The sequence below is a fragment of the Sarcophilus harrisii genome, chromosome 5, assembly GCF_902635505.1.
Source record: "Sarcophilus harrisii chromosome 5, mSarHar1.11, whole genome shotgun sequence".
In the NCBI taxonomy this organism is placed as follows: Eukaryota; Metazoa; Chordata; class Mammalia; order Dasyuromorphia; family Dasyuridae; genus Sarcophilus; species Sarcophilus harrisii.
Window position 1 is genome coordinate 170,557,470 of NC_045430.1, and position 16,245 is coordinate 170,573,714.

The 16,245-nt window shown below is 33.2% G+C and overlaps 1 protein-coding gene across 1 annotated transcript in view; it reads right to left on the minus strand.

Annotated features, from left to right (window-relative positions):
- SLC13A1 (solute carrier family 13 member 1) overlaps window positions 1-4,096 on the minus strand; it is a 79,335-nt gene extending 75,239 nt beyond the window's left edge. Inside the window, exon 1 of the mRNA XM_023504843.2 lies at window positions 3,976-4,096. Coding sequence (XP_023360611.2) covers window positions 3,976-4,074 — 99 coding nt within the window. The 5' untranslated portion in view covers window positions 4,075-4,096. The remainder of the gene's footprint in view (window positions 1-3,975) is intronic.
- Between the last annotated feature and the right edge of the window lie 12,149 nt (window positions 4,097-16,245).

Below are 16,245 nucleotides of genomic sequence, written 5' to 3' on the forward strand. Positions count from 1 at the left end.
GTTCATTTCCTAGTTCTACACAATTTAGATTATCAAGAGAGCCTAAGAGTTGTCTAGTTTTAGTCCCCTGAAATTTATATTAACTTGATCTGTGTCTACTTGAATGGCATATTTCCAGTTTTACATTCTTTTCCCCCCAGATAAAGGCTCTTTAAAAAACAGCAACAACAACAACAACAACAACAACCCTATACCAAAAGGTACACTCTTTTCAAAAATATACTGCTTTTTTTTTTTGTAAATCACTATAAGACATTATTCTTTGAATTTAATTAGTGGCTGATTGAATGATTAAATATGTATTTAAAAGTAGCCAAAAATGAAATTACTTTATTGTACAAGGAAAAAGCCTTTCATTACCATTGAGTTTTAACAAATGGCTTGATTGGAAGGGAAGGTAAAAGGAAAACATTTCATCAAATGCCACGTGATTTCATGCCTTTAACTGTCCACAAGGCCCATGTACATTGTAGCCAAGGATCCATAGAAAAGCCAATGGTACATCATGTACCAATTACACATTTTCTAAGAAAATAATTTTGCTTCAATACAAGTGCTTTTATTTACTTGTCTTCTTTGTCATAGAATTTGGATCAAATATCTCACTGAAGTACTTGGGACTAAAAAGAGCAATCAATTTTTCAGACATTTCAGTAAGTCAAAGGTTATAAAAAGCTGAGTAGAGCCAAAGAGACAGTGTTGCTTTGTCATGACTAGTTTTAGCTTTTATTTACTTTTCTCAATCCAAAATAAATGATATTGAAACAGACTTAAAAAAACAGAAACATAATAATAATGATTAGGAGTCAAATTTATTAGAAAAAAACAGGGGTAGTAATAATTGTTGATCTTAAAGCTAAAATAGATTTAAAATCAAAAGATGATACTATATGTTAGCCATATTAATTAATATTATTTATTTAATTAATATTTAAATATTTAAAATCCATAGATAATATAAGGTTAGAATATTGTTGTGGTGTAGGAAATGTAGGTTGGTGGATTTAGAAAAGAAATACTTGGAATTATGAAGGATTAGTCACCTTCAGAAAAACAGAACAAACAAGCTCAGTATGGCCTTACATAGATGTATATGAAGATATTTTGTATGATTATAGATGTCTATGTGTATATCTGTATGTGATTTTATATATATGTATATATCAAATATATAAATATATGTGTGTGTATATATACATATGTGTGTGTGTCTGTATAAAATTCAGTAAAAAGTGTACAGCAGAAAACAAAAGAAAGCTTATAAGGAAGCAAGGAAAAGATGGACAGCTATGAACACAGTGTGTAGTGTTTTTTATATAGGCTTTCTTGAAATGAAAATTTGTTTCACATTTTGAATCTTATGTTCATATGAAAAGAAAAAAACAAAAATAGGGAAATTATGGAGATTATTCACTTTTTTCTTTAAAACTTTTAAAAAATTAAATATTTATTTTCTCTCTCCCATCTTAACCTTCTTAATAAAAACAAAATCAACCCTCTCCCCAACCCCTTAAGGATCTTAAAAAGAAATATTGAGGAAAAAAAAGGTGTGAATGAAACTAAAGAGTTCCAGACTTCATACTAGGCTATAAAATAGTAATCATCAAGATGATTTGGTACTAGTTAAAAGATAAAGGGGTTGATTGGTGCTTAAAGTTCAATGAACACAAAGATTCCTATTACTGAGTTAAAGATTCATTATTTGACAAAACTTCTGGGAAAAATCTAAATCATTGTGGCAGAAATATGATACCATATAGCAAGATAAGCTCCAAATGGATAACTAGTACATTAAAAGGTCACATTATAAACAAATTGGAAAACAAAGGAAGAAATTATTTCTCAGATCTATGATTAAGGGATAAGTTCATGAGCAAAGAAGAGAAAGAGAGGCTCACAAATGACAAAATGGACAATTTTATTTGCATAAAATTTTTAAAGATTTTTTTTTTTTACAAACAAAACCAAGAAGAAGGAATACTTAATTGAAGAAAAATATCTTTGCAGTGTTTCTCTGATAAAAGTCTCAATTTCAAAATATATATGATACTTGTTCAAATTTTTAAGAATAAAGTTCATTCACTAATTGATAAATGGTAATGGGAATTTCTCAGGTTAGAACTCTCTTCTGGTGAAAAAATTCCAAATATAAAAGACTGTGTCTTACTTTCAAAAATAAATATAAAAAATCCATGATTCTTTCAGTGCTGGTTTTTGCTGTAATTCCTCTATGCATTACTGGATATTTTAACGACTTGCTATGACCAAAAGAAATTCATTAGATGGTGGTCAATACCTTGGTATATAACCTTTCCAATAACATTAGGTAGATTCTCATAGTTGTTTCTGATCTTCAAATCTTTTCTACTTTGAGAAAATGAACCATCTGACTGAGTTGAGAGCGACTTATTTCCTTCCCCTCTCCCCCATCTCAAAGTTTAGCTAATTAGTACTAAATTATTTTGACCACAGCAACTCATGCTATTATTATCAAAATGCAAAGAAGGTATGATTGATATTGGTGATAGTACTATATATTCACCAGAGTGCTTACTCTAGTCTAATCCACTCACATTACAAGTGAGCAACTACACACACAAATTAAAATGATTTAATTGATGTCACATAAATGTAAAGTAATAAGTAGGATTTGAACATAGGTCCTATGACTCCAAGAGGCAGCTAGTGAATAGAGCACTGGGACTGATGTCAGAAGACCTAAATCCAAATCCAACCTCAGCTACTTCATAGATGTATGACCCTACTCAAGTCATTTAACCTGATTGCCTGACAAAATAGATCCACTGGAGAAGGAAATAATAAACCTTTTCAGTATCTTTGCTAAGAAAACCCCAAATAAGTTCTCAATGACTTGGACACAGCCAAAACAACTGAATAAACAACTTATGATTCTAAAACTCATCTCTGTTCCATCAAACCATACTAAAAAATGCCCACACTAAAGACACCAAAAACATTATTTACAATATATCTCTTTATGAGATAATGCTTTTTCTATTTATCATTTTATCATTGAAAGAGAATTCTACTGAAGTTGGGTCTATTGCTTTTACGTATGTCTGTGTCAATTTAATTATTCTTTTAATTCTCAAATAATTACACTTTAAAAGAAAATAACGTTTAAGCAAAATGTCATATGAATCAGAGTAAAATCTAACAACTTGGATGTGGTATTATGGTTAGCTTATTTTTTATAAGAGGAATAATACTATATTTTCCAAAGCAATTTCATTCTCAGTGTCTCATTTAATTCTCACAACTGAATATGGACACATATCCACTTAACATGTAAAGAACAGAGAACTTAACATGGACACATATCCACTTAACATGGACACATATCCACTTAACATGTAAAGAACAGAGAAGTAACAATTTACATTTAAGCTTTATAAACATTTTCCTCACAACAGCCTTATTAAATACTGTAATTATTATGAAGACCATTTTACATACCACTATCCCTATTTTATAGATTAAGAAATAGAGGCTCAGATAACTTGAGGAACTTGCCATGGTCACACAGCAAATAAACATCACAGCTGGAACTACAATTTATATATCAACTCCAAAGCTGGCTTTTCCCTTGAAATACAGGAGATAAATCTAATTTAAAGATATTTTGCAAAAGTCACCTTTTCAATTCATCCCTTTTCAATTCAACCTTATTGTCTCACTTTTTCCCCTATATTCTCACAAAATCTTAATTCAAAAACAAAAATCTGGTTAATTAAACATCCCATTTAGTTGAAATGATGTTAATCTCAAAATTGTCTTCTCATAGAGCTAATGTTATTCACTAAGAAGCAAAAATGGATAAAGGTCTATGATCCAAGTAAATTTTGAACCACCAATAATTTCAGCACATTCAAATTTAAGTCAGGTAGATCATGCAATGAAAACACAAGGCAATTGAAACTAGTCAAGAGAACAATTTTCTCATCATTTACTTACTTTTGTTTGGATTATTAAAGGCAGTGGCAATAAAAGCAGTGGGGTGAGGATGATGAGGATAAGCCTGCGATAAACCAAAATGATATCAAGAAGCTTCATTTCTGTGAGCAAAGATCTCCAATTTCTCATATGAACTGTCTTTAAAAAATGATGCCAACATTAAATAACCAACCTGGATTAATATTTCTCTAGTCTATCCTCTTGAGTCATTGCAACACTGTGGTCAACATTAGTTAACATTAAATCTGATTTTTTTATTGCTTTAGTGCCTAACATGTAGAGAAAAGCAAGTGTTTTGGTGAAATCAAAGAACAGTCAGAAGGAATAGTGACTAATAAAGTTTGTCTTTAAAGAGTGATTTTTTTCTCTACTTCTTTCCCCTCCCCCAACTTCAGTGTAAAAATATTTTGACACTATAATTAGAAAGCAATCTTTTTACTAACATGAAAAACTAATTCTACTAAGGGTTTAATGAGTGGTCAATATGTTACTTCTTCCTTTGGGCAGTAAATTTAACTTTTAAAAATAATTTTCTAAGTCTTAAACAGCATTTAAATAGCTAATATTTATTACATACATTTATTAATTTTTGACTTTACAAGGAGCACTGAAAGATAACTTGAAGGTTGGAAAATTTTAGAGATATATGGAATAAACAGATTTGGTTTTGTTGGTAAAGCATTTTTCTGTTTGTTTTTTCTTTGTTTTCTGTGGGAGAGGCACTTGATCCTCTTAAAATAATCCTTTTAGGCAGTTATTCCTAAGTGTAAGTTTAGCTTTATGTGTGGATTTCAGGATCATTCCATTTAAGAAACTTTTAGTCTTGTTGAAAGTAAATAAAACTTCAAATCTATAAACACCACAGGATAGATGAGATATAGGAAAATGAAACTTAAAAATTATTTAATCAAGCCATACCCTACTTCCCATTTATAGATAAGGAAAATAAGGCATAGAGAGATTAAATGATTGACCCAAGATTGAACAGATTGTAAATGGATGAGGCAGAATTTGCACTTGAAAGTCTATATACTGTTTCTACTACACTATCTTAAAGTTAATAACAAAAGGGTTTGTTTTATTTGGTTTTTTTTTTTGGGGGGGAGGTATTTTTTTTTTTTATTGGAAGGTATTTTTTTAATACAAAACTGAGAACAACTATAATTAGTGGGCTTAAAGGTTTAAAAATAAAGCTCTTTGATCATTACTTAGGGTTTTCTAATTAATGTGTATAAAAAAGAAAAGTCACCATAAAGTCTCATGTGAGCTATGTAATTGAGGTACATCATCTTAACGTTTTTGGAGTATGAAATCTGTGGACAGACTCACATAAAACAAATGATTTAAAAGACTGGGTGATTAAATATGTATTATATAGTAATCTTTGATCTCTATTGTAGCACATAGATATTAGGGTCAAGTTAGTGTGTCTGACTGTGGCTGATCAGACTAATATAAATTCAGAGTGCTCTGTCACAAGTCCAACACAAATAGACCCTATGAACATTTGGGGTGGCTTCTCTAATTCTGAATATTTCACATTTAATTTTGGGCTGATTCAATTCTGCTTTGCTCATATAGCTTCTGCAAGATGTTGCTCTTATAGCTGTATAACTTCTCCCAGAAACAATCAAACGTATATCCATAAGACATTAAATAGTATGATTTTTTCTTTTTAATTTCTGGCTTCTTGCTTCAGCTAGAGTTCCAGGCTATGGCCATTTTTCTTGCTTTATGAGGAGAGTGAACTCTGCCATGACCTTTTAACTTCAGGTCTTGAGACTTTCCAGGGCTATATCACAGGTCTTTGGGGCAGATTTCATAGAACTAGGGAAAACAGCAACTAAGATGGATAGAGAGTTATACCTGTCTGGATTCAAATATTTTCGGCTTTGTGTCTCTGAGCAAGTCACTTCGTCTCAATTTGCCTCAGTTTCCTCTTCAGGAAAATAGCATTAATAATAATAGTACTGTAGTAGTAGTAGCACCTACCTCCCAGGGTTATTGTGAAGCTCAAATGAGATAATGTTTGTAAAGTGTTGAGCATTCTGCCTGCCACACAGTAGGCACTGTACATAGAGATAATATTTTTAAAGTGTCTGTCACATAGTAGGGACTAAATAAAGACTTCTAGAAATTTTCCTTAGGAAGAAAACATGTCTTTTCTGGTCTCCACCACGATTCCCCACTTTTCCTGCCAAGAATTCTTATCAAATTATTTGCTAGAAGGCCTTTCATCTTCAGCAAAATATTCTTTACCCTAAGTGCCAGGCCTTTGATCTATGTACCAAGCAGTCTTTAGAGCACTAAGAAAGTCCTATCTAAATAACTAGTACCTTCAGGCTTAACTTTGCAATCAAATTCCTGATCTTTAGCTGCTTGATTTTCTCCTGGCAAACCTAACTTGACCTCAGGGTGGCATTCCCTCAGCCTTCCTAATTGTCTCTGATCCTGGACAAAGCCTAATCAACTTTAGCTTTCAAGGCTGGCATCCTAAGCACTTCCAGGGCTCTCCAGAGCATCTCCACACTCACCCTGGGCTTCTCTGTTTCAAAGGGGCTTTCAAGAGCTGTTGAGGTAAAAAGTGAGTGATTCAGGCCAGTTTCAATAGATTTGTGATGGAGAGAGCCATTTGCATCCACACATAGGACTATGGGGACTGAAAGTGGATCACAACATATTTTCACCTTTTTCTTGTTGTTTGCTTGTTTTTTTCCTTTCTCATTTTTTCCCCTTTTGATGTGATTTTTCTTGTGACCCATGATAAATGTATAAATATGTATAGAATTGCACATGTTTAACATATATTGGATTACTTGCTGTCTAGGGGAGGGAGAAAATGAGGAGGGAGAAAAATATGGAACACAAGATTTTGCAAGGTCAAATGTTCAAAATTATCTTTGCATTTGAAAAATAAAAAGCTATGCTTTTTTTCTCTCATTTTTTTTCCTTTTTTGATCTAATTTTTCTTGTGTAGAACGATAAATATAGAAATATGTATAGAAGAATTGCGTCTAGGGGAGGGGGAAGGAGGAATGGAAGGAAAAAAATTGAAACACAAGGTTTTGCAAGGGTGAATATTGAAAATTATCTTTGCATATATTTTCAAAATAAGAAGCTATTGTTTAAAAAAAAAAAAAAGAAAAATGAGAAACTATTTTTTTTTTAAGAGTTGTTTAGGAGGCAGAAGGAGAAGCTTAGAAACAATAGTCTCAAGGGGATTTAGACCAGGCACATTCCTGCCTTTGTTATGTATTTGTGGCCTGAGAAGCCAAAAACCTTTTCAGATTTTTAATTCCCAAATGAAACCATTGAGAATTTTTGTAGTAGTGTTGGCGTGAAGGTAGAGTGGAGAAGGAACATTTTGCAATGCTTATAGAGAGATCCATCATATATACTCAGTACTTTATTCTTGGCCCTCTAACTTTGCTCTGTGGAGAGGTTTAGCACTCTCAGCATGGATGGATCAGCCTTTCCTCTCCTCTTCCCTTCCCCCACAATCTTGTTTCCCCCTATCAAAATCTATTTTCTTATAATAAGTGAATAGGATTGGACTTTCTGAACTAGGAAAAAGCAAATGAGCATTGTTTTGAGCACTGATAAGTCTTATATTATTTACAGCGAACATCCAAGGAAGAAGTGCTGCATAATAGAAAGAAAGAAGACTGGTTCTGGAGTCATAAGATGTGGGTTCAGATTCCACCTGTTGGGCCTCGAGTTAAGAGAGGAAGGAAGGCTCTCATCAACAATGAGGTGATTCAGATCAATTCCAATAGTTTTAGGATGAAGAAAGTTATCTGCACTCAGAAAGAACTGTGGGAATTGAGTATGACATCACAACACTATTTTCACTCTTTTTGTTGTTTGCTTGCATTTTCATTTTTCTCATTTTTTTTTCTTTTTGTTCTGATTTTTCTTGTGTAGCATGTTAATTGTGGAAATATGTATAGAATAATTGCACATGTTTAACATAGTGGATCATTTGCTGACTGGGGCTGGGGGAAGGGAAGGAAAAGAAGTAGAACACAGGGTTTTGTTTTGTTTTTTTTTTGAATGTCAATAATTATCCATGAATATATTTTGAAAATAAGAAAGCTATAATTTAAAAAAAAAGAAAAAGAAACTAAACAAGCCATCAATAAATTCCTTAAAGGTAAAATAAATTAAAAAAATAAATTTGGTGGAGAAGTTAAAAAAAAGAAAAGAAAAAAGAAAAAAAAATGCTCTAAATCATTATTGATTAGAGAAATGAAGATTAAAACAACCTTCAATATTATTTTACACCTATCAGATTGGCTAAAACAATAGAAAGGGAAATTGATCAGTGTTAGAAAAGATGTGGAAAAAATTGACAAACTAATTCATTGTTGGTGGAATTATGAAATAAACCAACAATTTTGGAGATCAATCTGCAGTTATGACAAAAGAATTATTAAATTACCTATATGGTTTGACTAAGTAATTACTACTTGACTGTTTCCAAAGATGATTAGGAACAATGGAAAGGAATTTATATATTCTAAAATGTTTAAAACGGCTCTCTTTATGATGTCAAATAAGTAGAAATTGAAGGGATGCTTATCATTTGGGGAATGGCTAAACAAGTTGTGGTATATGATTATGTTAAAATACTCTTGTGCTATAAGAAATGATGAGTTGAATAATTTTAGAACAATATGGAAAGACTTGCACAAAATAATGATGAATGAAATGAGCAAACCCAAAGAACATTGTAAACAGTAATAACAATATTGTTTCAAGCATGAAGAAAAAAAAGAGAGGAGGGGAACAAGAAAGATTAAAGTTTAGTTCTTGGCACATTTGAATATAAGATAATGGTTAGTTTATAGGATTTCTATAAATCTGCCTATTTTCCCCAATTTTCATCTCTTCTGCAGAACCTTGAAATCAGAATTGTCAGATGAACTCAAAGGTTATTTGGTCAAGCCCCACGCTAAAGCACAAATCCTAGCTTGAACTTCCTGAGAAGTGGTCATCCAGCCTCCTCCTGATGACCTTCACTGACTCACTGTTCCCTCAAGGTAACCACATAAAGTAACTTAAACTTGTTAGGCTTTTTTTTTTTTTTGCCTTTTATTGAACCAAAAAAGTTCTTCCCAGATTTCTCTCCATTGGGCCAGTTTTACCCTCCAGAGCTAGGTAGAACAAATCTAATCCATCTTCTATACAACAACCCTTTAAATATTTGAAGAAATTTTTTATGTTATCCCCTTGCCAAACTTTTACCCCAGATCTCTTCTTCAGGTGACATATTCCTATTTCCTTCAACACAAATTCACAAGGCTCAACCTTTCAGAGTGCTCAACCTTTCCATCGCCCTATGACAACACAAGATTGGTATCATCCCTGCTAAAATATACTGCATATAAGTGGACCTAATATCCCAGTTATGGTCCTACTAGAGCAGAGCATAGATACTAGTAGGCTCATCCCTTCTCCTGTTCTGAGTATTGTAGCATTATTCCTTCCACATCACTACTTTCCCCATCTCGATTTCAATATATTGCATACTGACATAAGAACTTAAGTGGAAATTTGGGGGGAGTTTTGAAGAAGCTACAGACAACAGGCAAAGGCCGGCAGATAACAGAAAAAGTTTAGAAACTGAGAAATATATATATTTAAGTATATGTATAGTATTGTATAAATATCAACCCAAAATTTGCAATAAAGTGCTGTAAACACCCAATAAAAGAAAAAAGAGAAAAATCATACTTCTTTTCTGATACTAAGGAAGGGTCTAAAATAATTTTACTCAGATTTCCAAATTTGGGATGGAGGGAGAGAGCAGATCACCATGTGAAAGTGATTACTGTACTTCTATAAGAGCAGCCTGGAATGACCATGCCTCCCACTAGCTCATATAGAAACTTATACCATATTAACACCTTTAGGTCCTCATCATATAATTTTCTTTCCAATGATATGTTAGTCATACTATAGTTGTATAAATTACATTTTGAATCCAGGTTTAGAACTTTTCCTTTTTCTTTTTTTAAGTTTTTCCTCTATGATAATAAGATAACATCTTGTTCTGTAATTTCATTTATATCTGACTTTTGGTGACCCTATCTGGGGTTTTCTTAAAACAAATTAGTAGAGTGAATTGCCATTTCTGCCATCAGTTCATTTTACAGATGAGAAAATTGTGACAAAGAAGATGAAGTAATTTGTTCAGGATCGTACAACTAGTGCCTGAGGCTGAATTTGAACTTGGGTCCTCTTGACCCCAGGCCCTGTACTTGATCCACGGTGCTACCCATCTGTCCATATGTGTCAATACACTTTGAAAAACTGAAGCCAATATTAAAAACTGAAGCCAATATTAAATACTTTACATCCCCATATTTCTGTCCAAAGCAATTTCCTCAAAACAATATGGCAAAGTGACTATAGCAAATATTATTTTTACCTAACTGCTCTGGATTTTAGTTTTACTAAGTGGAAAATGAGAGAATTGCATTAAATGGCCTCAAAAATTATTTCTAGTTCAGTGACCTTATAACGCCTTTCCTCTCTCCAAGTCATTAGTACATATGGAATGAATCCATGTTTTCATTGTTATAAGACTCATCAACAAGGATAATCCCTTTACCAAAGCCAGTCAGCATCTTCTCTGCAACTTCAAGTCTTAGAAAGTTACCTGGAGCATTAAAATATTAAGTGAATAATAGTAATAATAATAATAATAGGACAACTACATGGCATAATGGATAGAATGCTGAGCTGAATTCCAATTCCTAGCTGTGTGATCCTGGTCAAGTCACTCAGCCCTATTTGCCCCAATTTCCTTATCTGTAAAATGAACTAGAGAAGGAAATGGCAAACTGTTCTGATATCTTTGCCAAAAACCAAAATAAGGTTCAAAAATGACTGATCCAGATCACGCTGCTATTAAGTGTCTAGGACTAGTTTTGAACTCATCTTCCTGACTCCAAGTCCAGCAGTCTTTAAATCTTAAGTAGCTTGAGCTAACAAAGCTAGGGTAGTCAATGGTATGCTTTAAGTGACTTATTAAGTAGTTTTTCTGACTCTGATTTCTGTTTTTTGCCCTCTGTAGCATGCTGCTTTTTCTATCTAGCAAACCAGACGTGGGCTTTGGGAGTGAGACAATCAGCAGCTCTGCCTCATACAAATCCAATTCACGGGCAAGTCAAAATACCCTGGAGAACAAAGGACAAACAACAACAATTATGGAAGGCAAAATTGAAAGCATGGTTAAATGATTTACCTGAGCTCTTGCCACAGTGCCAGAATTCCGACTGGAATTTAAATCTGGGACTATCTATTATAGTATGCCAAACAGGTAAACAACAGTCTCCTTTCTATCTGCTGCAAAGAAAATTCTGATTTCTATTTCAATGTTTTTGTTCCTCCTGATCTTCTACAGGGCTTCTTAAACTTTTTCCACTTGCTACCCCTTTTCACTCAAGAAATTTGATGTGAAATGTTTGTGGCAGCCCTTTTTGTAGTGGCAAGAAACTGGAAACTGAGTGGATACCCATCAGTTGGAGAATGGCTGAATAAATTACAGTATATGAATGCTATGGAATATTATTGTTCTGTAAGAAAAGACCAGCAGGATGAATACAGAGAGGCTTGGAGAGACTTACATGAACTGATGCTAAGCGAAATGAGCAGGACCAGGAAATCATTGTACACAGCAACGAGATTATGCAATGATCAATTCTGATGGATGTGGCTCTTTCCAACAATGAGATGATTCAGGCCAGTTCCAATGATCTTGTGATGAAGAGAGCCATCTACACTCAAAGAGAGGACCGTGGGAACCGAGTGTGGATCACAATATAACATTCTCACTCTTTTTGTTGTTTGCTTGCATTTTTTCTTACTCACTTTCCTTTTTTAATCTGATTTCTCTTGTGCAGCAAGATAATTGTATAAATGTTTATACATATTGGATTTAACATGTATTTTAACATGTTCAACATATATTGAATTTCTTGCTATCTATGGGAAGGGGTAGGAGGGAAGGAGAAGAAAATCTGAAACACAAGGCTATGTAAGGGTCAATGTTGTCAAATGCATATATTTTGAAAATAAAAAGCTTTGTTAAAAACAAAATTTGATGTAACTTTGTTCATATAGTTATACAAAAGAGGCCTACAAATCAAACATTTACTGATAACAAATCATAACTTCATGAGCCTCACATTCAATTATGATATACCATATGGGGTTGCAAACCACAGTTTAAGAAGATGGGTTCCACAGGACACATTCTCACTAAGTATCCAAATTATACTTTTTTTTTTTTTATGAAGACTTGTTTCAAATTGTCTTCTTGATACTTCCCACCCACACTGGTTCCACTTGTCTTCATGTAGTATAAATTTCTATAAAATGTATTTGGCATATATTGGTATTCTATCTTGTTTCATTTTCTATTTCATGTATTAGGACCCTAACTCCCTTTATAGTTTTTCTATTCCTAAGTCTATAATATAAGGCAAACAGTAGGCACTAAATAAAATGCTGGTTGAATAAAGGTTCTCTATACACTTACCTGTGGCGATAAAAAGTTTGGGTCACTTGGCTCAGCAGGATAATATAAGAATCATTCAGATTCCCACAAAGAAAAATGTTATTCTATAATTGAAGATGTCATGGAATCCCATATAGCTTTTCTTTGAATGAACACCACTGATTCTCCATATTTTTCTTTCTCTCTGGGTTTCATTCCTGATTCTCTGGACATCTACATTATGACATACTTCTCACTTAGTAAATTAATTGATCCTGGGGCCTTCTTATCCTAGAATATCCCTAGACCTTTGCAGTCTCTCCCTCTGATTGGTCAATTTCCTCTATAACCTTTATTTTAGAAGTGTTCCAGTCAGCCTTGTTCATGCCTTCATCCCACTCCAAGCTCCATTCTTTGTTTACTTTCTAAACTTATTTCTCTATTGTGTATCCCACCCCACCACAGTGGTACCTTCTCTTTACCTACATTTCCCCTGCCTCCTTAGCTTTCTTTTTTATATATTACTTTCCCTTATTAGAATGCAACTCTTTGAAGACAGGAACTGGATTTATTTATGTTGAGTGCTCAGCACAATGTCTAGTATTTAGGGTTTTAACAAATACTTCTTGACTTGATCCTCAGGGTAATAAGAATTCCACATCACCTGATAATCAAAACTTTATTAATTTTGTAATTTTTCTCTGAAATCATATGAGGGTATATTAGTTAACTTGTTTCAATTCTGGGGAAATAGAAATATGTGTGTGACTCTGTACAGTTTAGCAGACTGTTGGATAATTGCTAAATTCTCCATAATCATAAATCTGAGAAATGGGATTAAGAATCCAGTAATCTGTACACGTCACATGGCTGAGATTCCCTGTCCTTGCGGCAAGGATTCATGCCTTTGAAAGTTTCTTAATAAGACAGATGGCACAGGGATAGAGTGTCAGGTCTAGAGTTAGGAAGACTCCTTTCTGACTCCAATCTATCCTCAGACACTTACTAGTCGTGTGTCACTTAATCCTGTTTGCCTCAGTTTTGTCATCTGTAAAATGAGCTGGAGAAGAAAATGGCAAACTAAGCTGATATCTTTGCCAAGATAATGAGATCACAAAGAATTGGGCACAACTGAAAAAGAACTGAACAACCAAAGTTTCTTAATAATGGTACATTAAACTAGCTTCGGCAATAAGAGTTGAGAGATTAAAGGAATTAGAATAGGTAATGAGGAAACCAAATTATCACTCTTTGCAGATGATATACTAAGAGAACCCCAGAGATTCTACTAAAAAGATATTAGAAATCAACCAACCTTTAGCAAAGTTGCAGGATACAAAATAAACCCTCATAAGTCATCAGCATTCTTATATATCACTAACTAAATCCAAGAGTTACAAAGAAAAATTCCATTTAAAGTAACTGCTGATAGTATAAAATATTTGGGAATCTATCTGCCAAAGGAACGTCAGGAACTATATGATCAAAATTACAAAACGCTTTCCACACAAATAAAGTCAGATCTAACCAAATGGGAAAATATTAAGTTCTCTTGGATAGGTCGAGCAAATGTAATAAAGATAACAATACCACCTAAACTAATCTATTTATTTAGTGCTATACCAATCAGCTCCCAAAAAACTTTTAATGACCTAGAAAAAGTAACAAAAAATTTCATCTGGAAGAACAAAAGGTCAAGACTTTCAAGAGAACTAATGAAAAAAAATCTAATGAAAAAATGGTGGCCTAGCTGTACCAGATCTAAAACTATATTATAAAGCAGCAGTCACCAAAACCATTTGGTATTAGCTAAGAAATAGACTAGTTGATCATTGGAATAGGTTAGGTTCATAGGACAAAACAGTCAATAACTTTAATAATGTAGTGTTTGACAAACCCAAAGACCCCAGTTTTTGGGATAAAAATTTACTGTTTGACAAAAGCTGCTGGGAAAATTGGAAATTAGTATGGCAAAAACCAGGCATTGACCCAAACTTAACACGGTACACCAAGATATGGTCAAAATGGGTTCATGACCTAAACATAAAGAATGAGATTATAAATAAATTAGAGGAACATAGGATAGTTTTCCTCTCAGACCTGTGGAGGAGGAAGGAATTTGTGACCAAAGAAGAACTAGAGATCATTACTGATAACAAAATAGAAATTTTTGATTATATCAAATTGAAAAGCTTTTGTACAAACAAAACTAATGCAGACAAGATTAGAAGAGAAATAATTAAACTGGGAAAACATTTTTTAACAGTCAAAGGTTCTGATAAAGGCCTCGTTTCTAAAATATATAGAGAATAGACTCTAATTTATAAGAAATCAAGCCATTCTCCAATTGATAAATGGTTAAAGGATATGAACAGACAATTTTCAGATTAAGAAATTGAAACTATTTCTAACCATATGAAAAGATGCTCCAAGTCATTATTAATCAGAGAAATGCAAATTAAGCCAACTCTGAGATACCACCACACACCTCTCAGATTGGCTAGAATGACAGGAAAAGATAATGCTGAATATTGGAGGGGATGTGGGGAAACTGGGACAGTTGGTGATACATTGTTGGTGAAATTGTGAATACATCCAGCCATTCTGGAGAGCAATTGGAACTATGCTCAAAAAGTTATCAAACTGTGCATACCCTTTGATCCAGCAGTGCTACTACTGGGCTTATATCCCAAAGAGATTTTAAAGAAGGGAAAGGGACCTGTATGTGCATGAATATTTGTGGCAGCCCTCTTTGTAGTGGCCAGAAACTATAAACTGAGTAGATGCCCATCAATTGGAGAATGGCTGAATAAATTGTGGTATATGAATGTTATGGAATATTATTGGTCAGTAAGAAATGACCAGGAAGATGATTTCAGAAAGGCCTGGAGAGACTTACATGAACTGATGCTGAATGAAATGAGTAGGACCAAGAAATCATTATATACTTCAACAACAATACTATATGATGACTAATTCTGATGGCCCTCTTCAGCAATGAGATGAACCAAATCAGTTCCATTTGTTCAATAATGAATAGAACCAGTTACACCCAGTTAAAGAACTCTGGGAAATGAGTATGAACCACTGCATAGCATTTCCAATCCCTCTGTTTTTGTCCACCTGCATTTTTTATTTCCTTCACAGGTTAATTGTACATTATTTCAAAGTCTGATTCTTCTTGTGTAGCAAAATAACTGTATGGATATGTATATATACATTATATTTAATATATATCCTTTAACATATATAGTTTATATATATATTTTAATATATATATATGTGTATATATATACTTTAATGTAAAAAAAAATAATAATGGTCCATTAATCACTGGTTTATTGTAAGTCACATAGGGAGGCCCCCAAGGATAATCTTACAAATAAATATACTTTCCTATTCCTGTCATACTTCCTTATTCTTGTAAATTATATGAATATACATTAATATTGTGAATAATTGTTCTTCTCTTTAGACTATAAGTTCTGTATTCTTCCATGAATATCCTTGGCTACTGAGGAGCCTTGCATTCAATTTATTGTCAACTGATAATTTTGCTAATGAGAATGTTTGGAACTTTGTGCTTCAATTTATCTTTATTTCACACAAAACAGTAACTATATATAGGTGACAATTCAGTACCACAAACTCACAAGTGGGGCAATAGCTCAGAGCACTGGTCCTACTAAAAGTGGGTCAGTAATATTATTTTCATATATGATATATAACTCAATTATAAGCTCCTATTTTCATCTCAATATTTG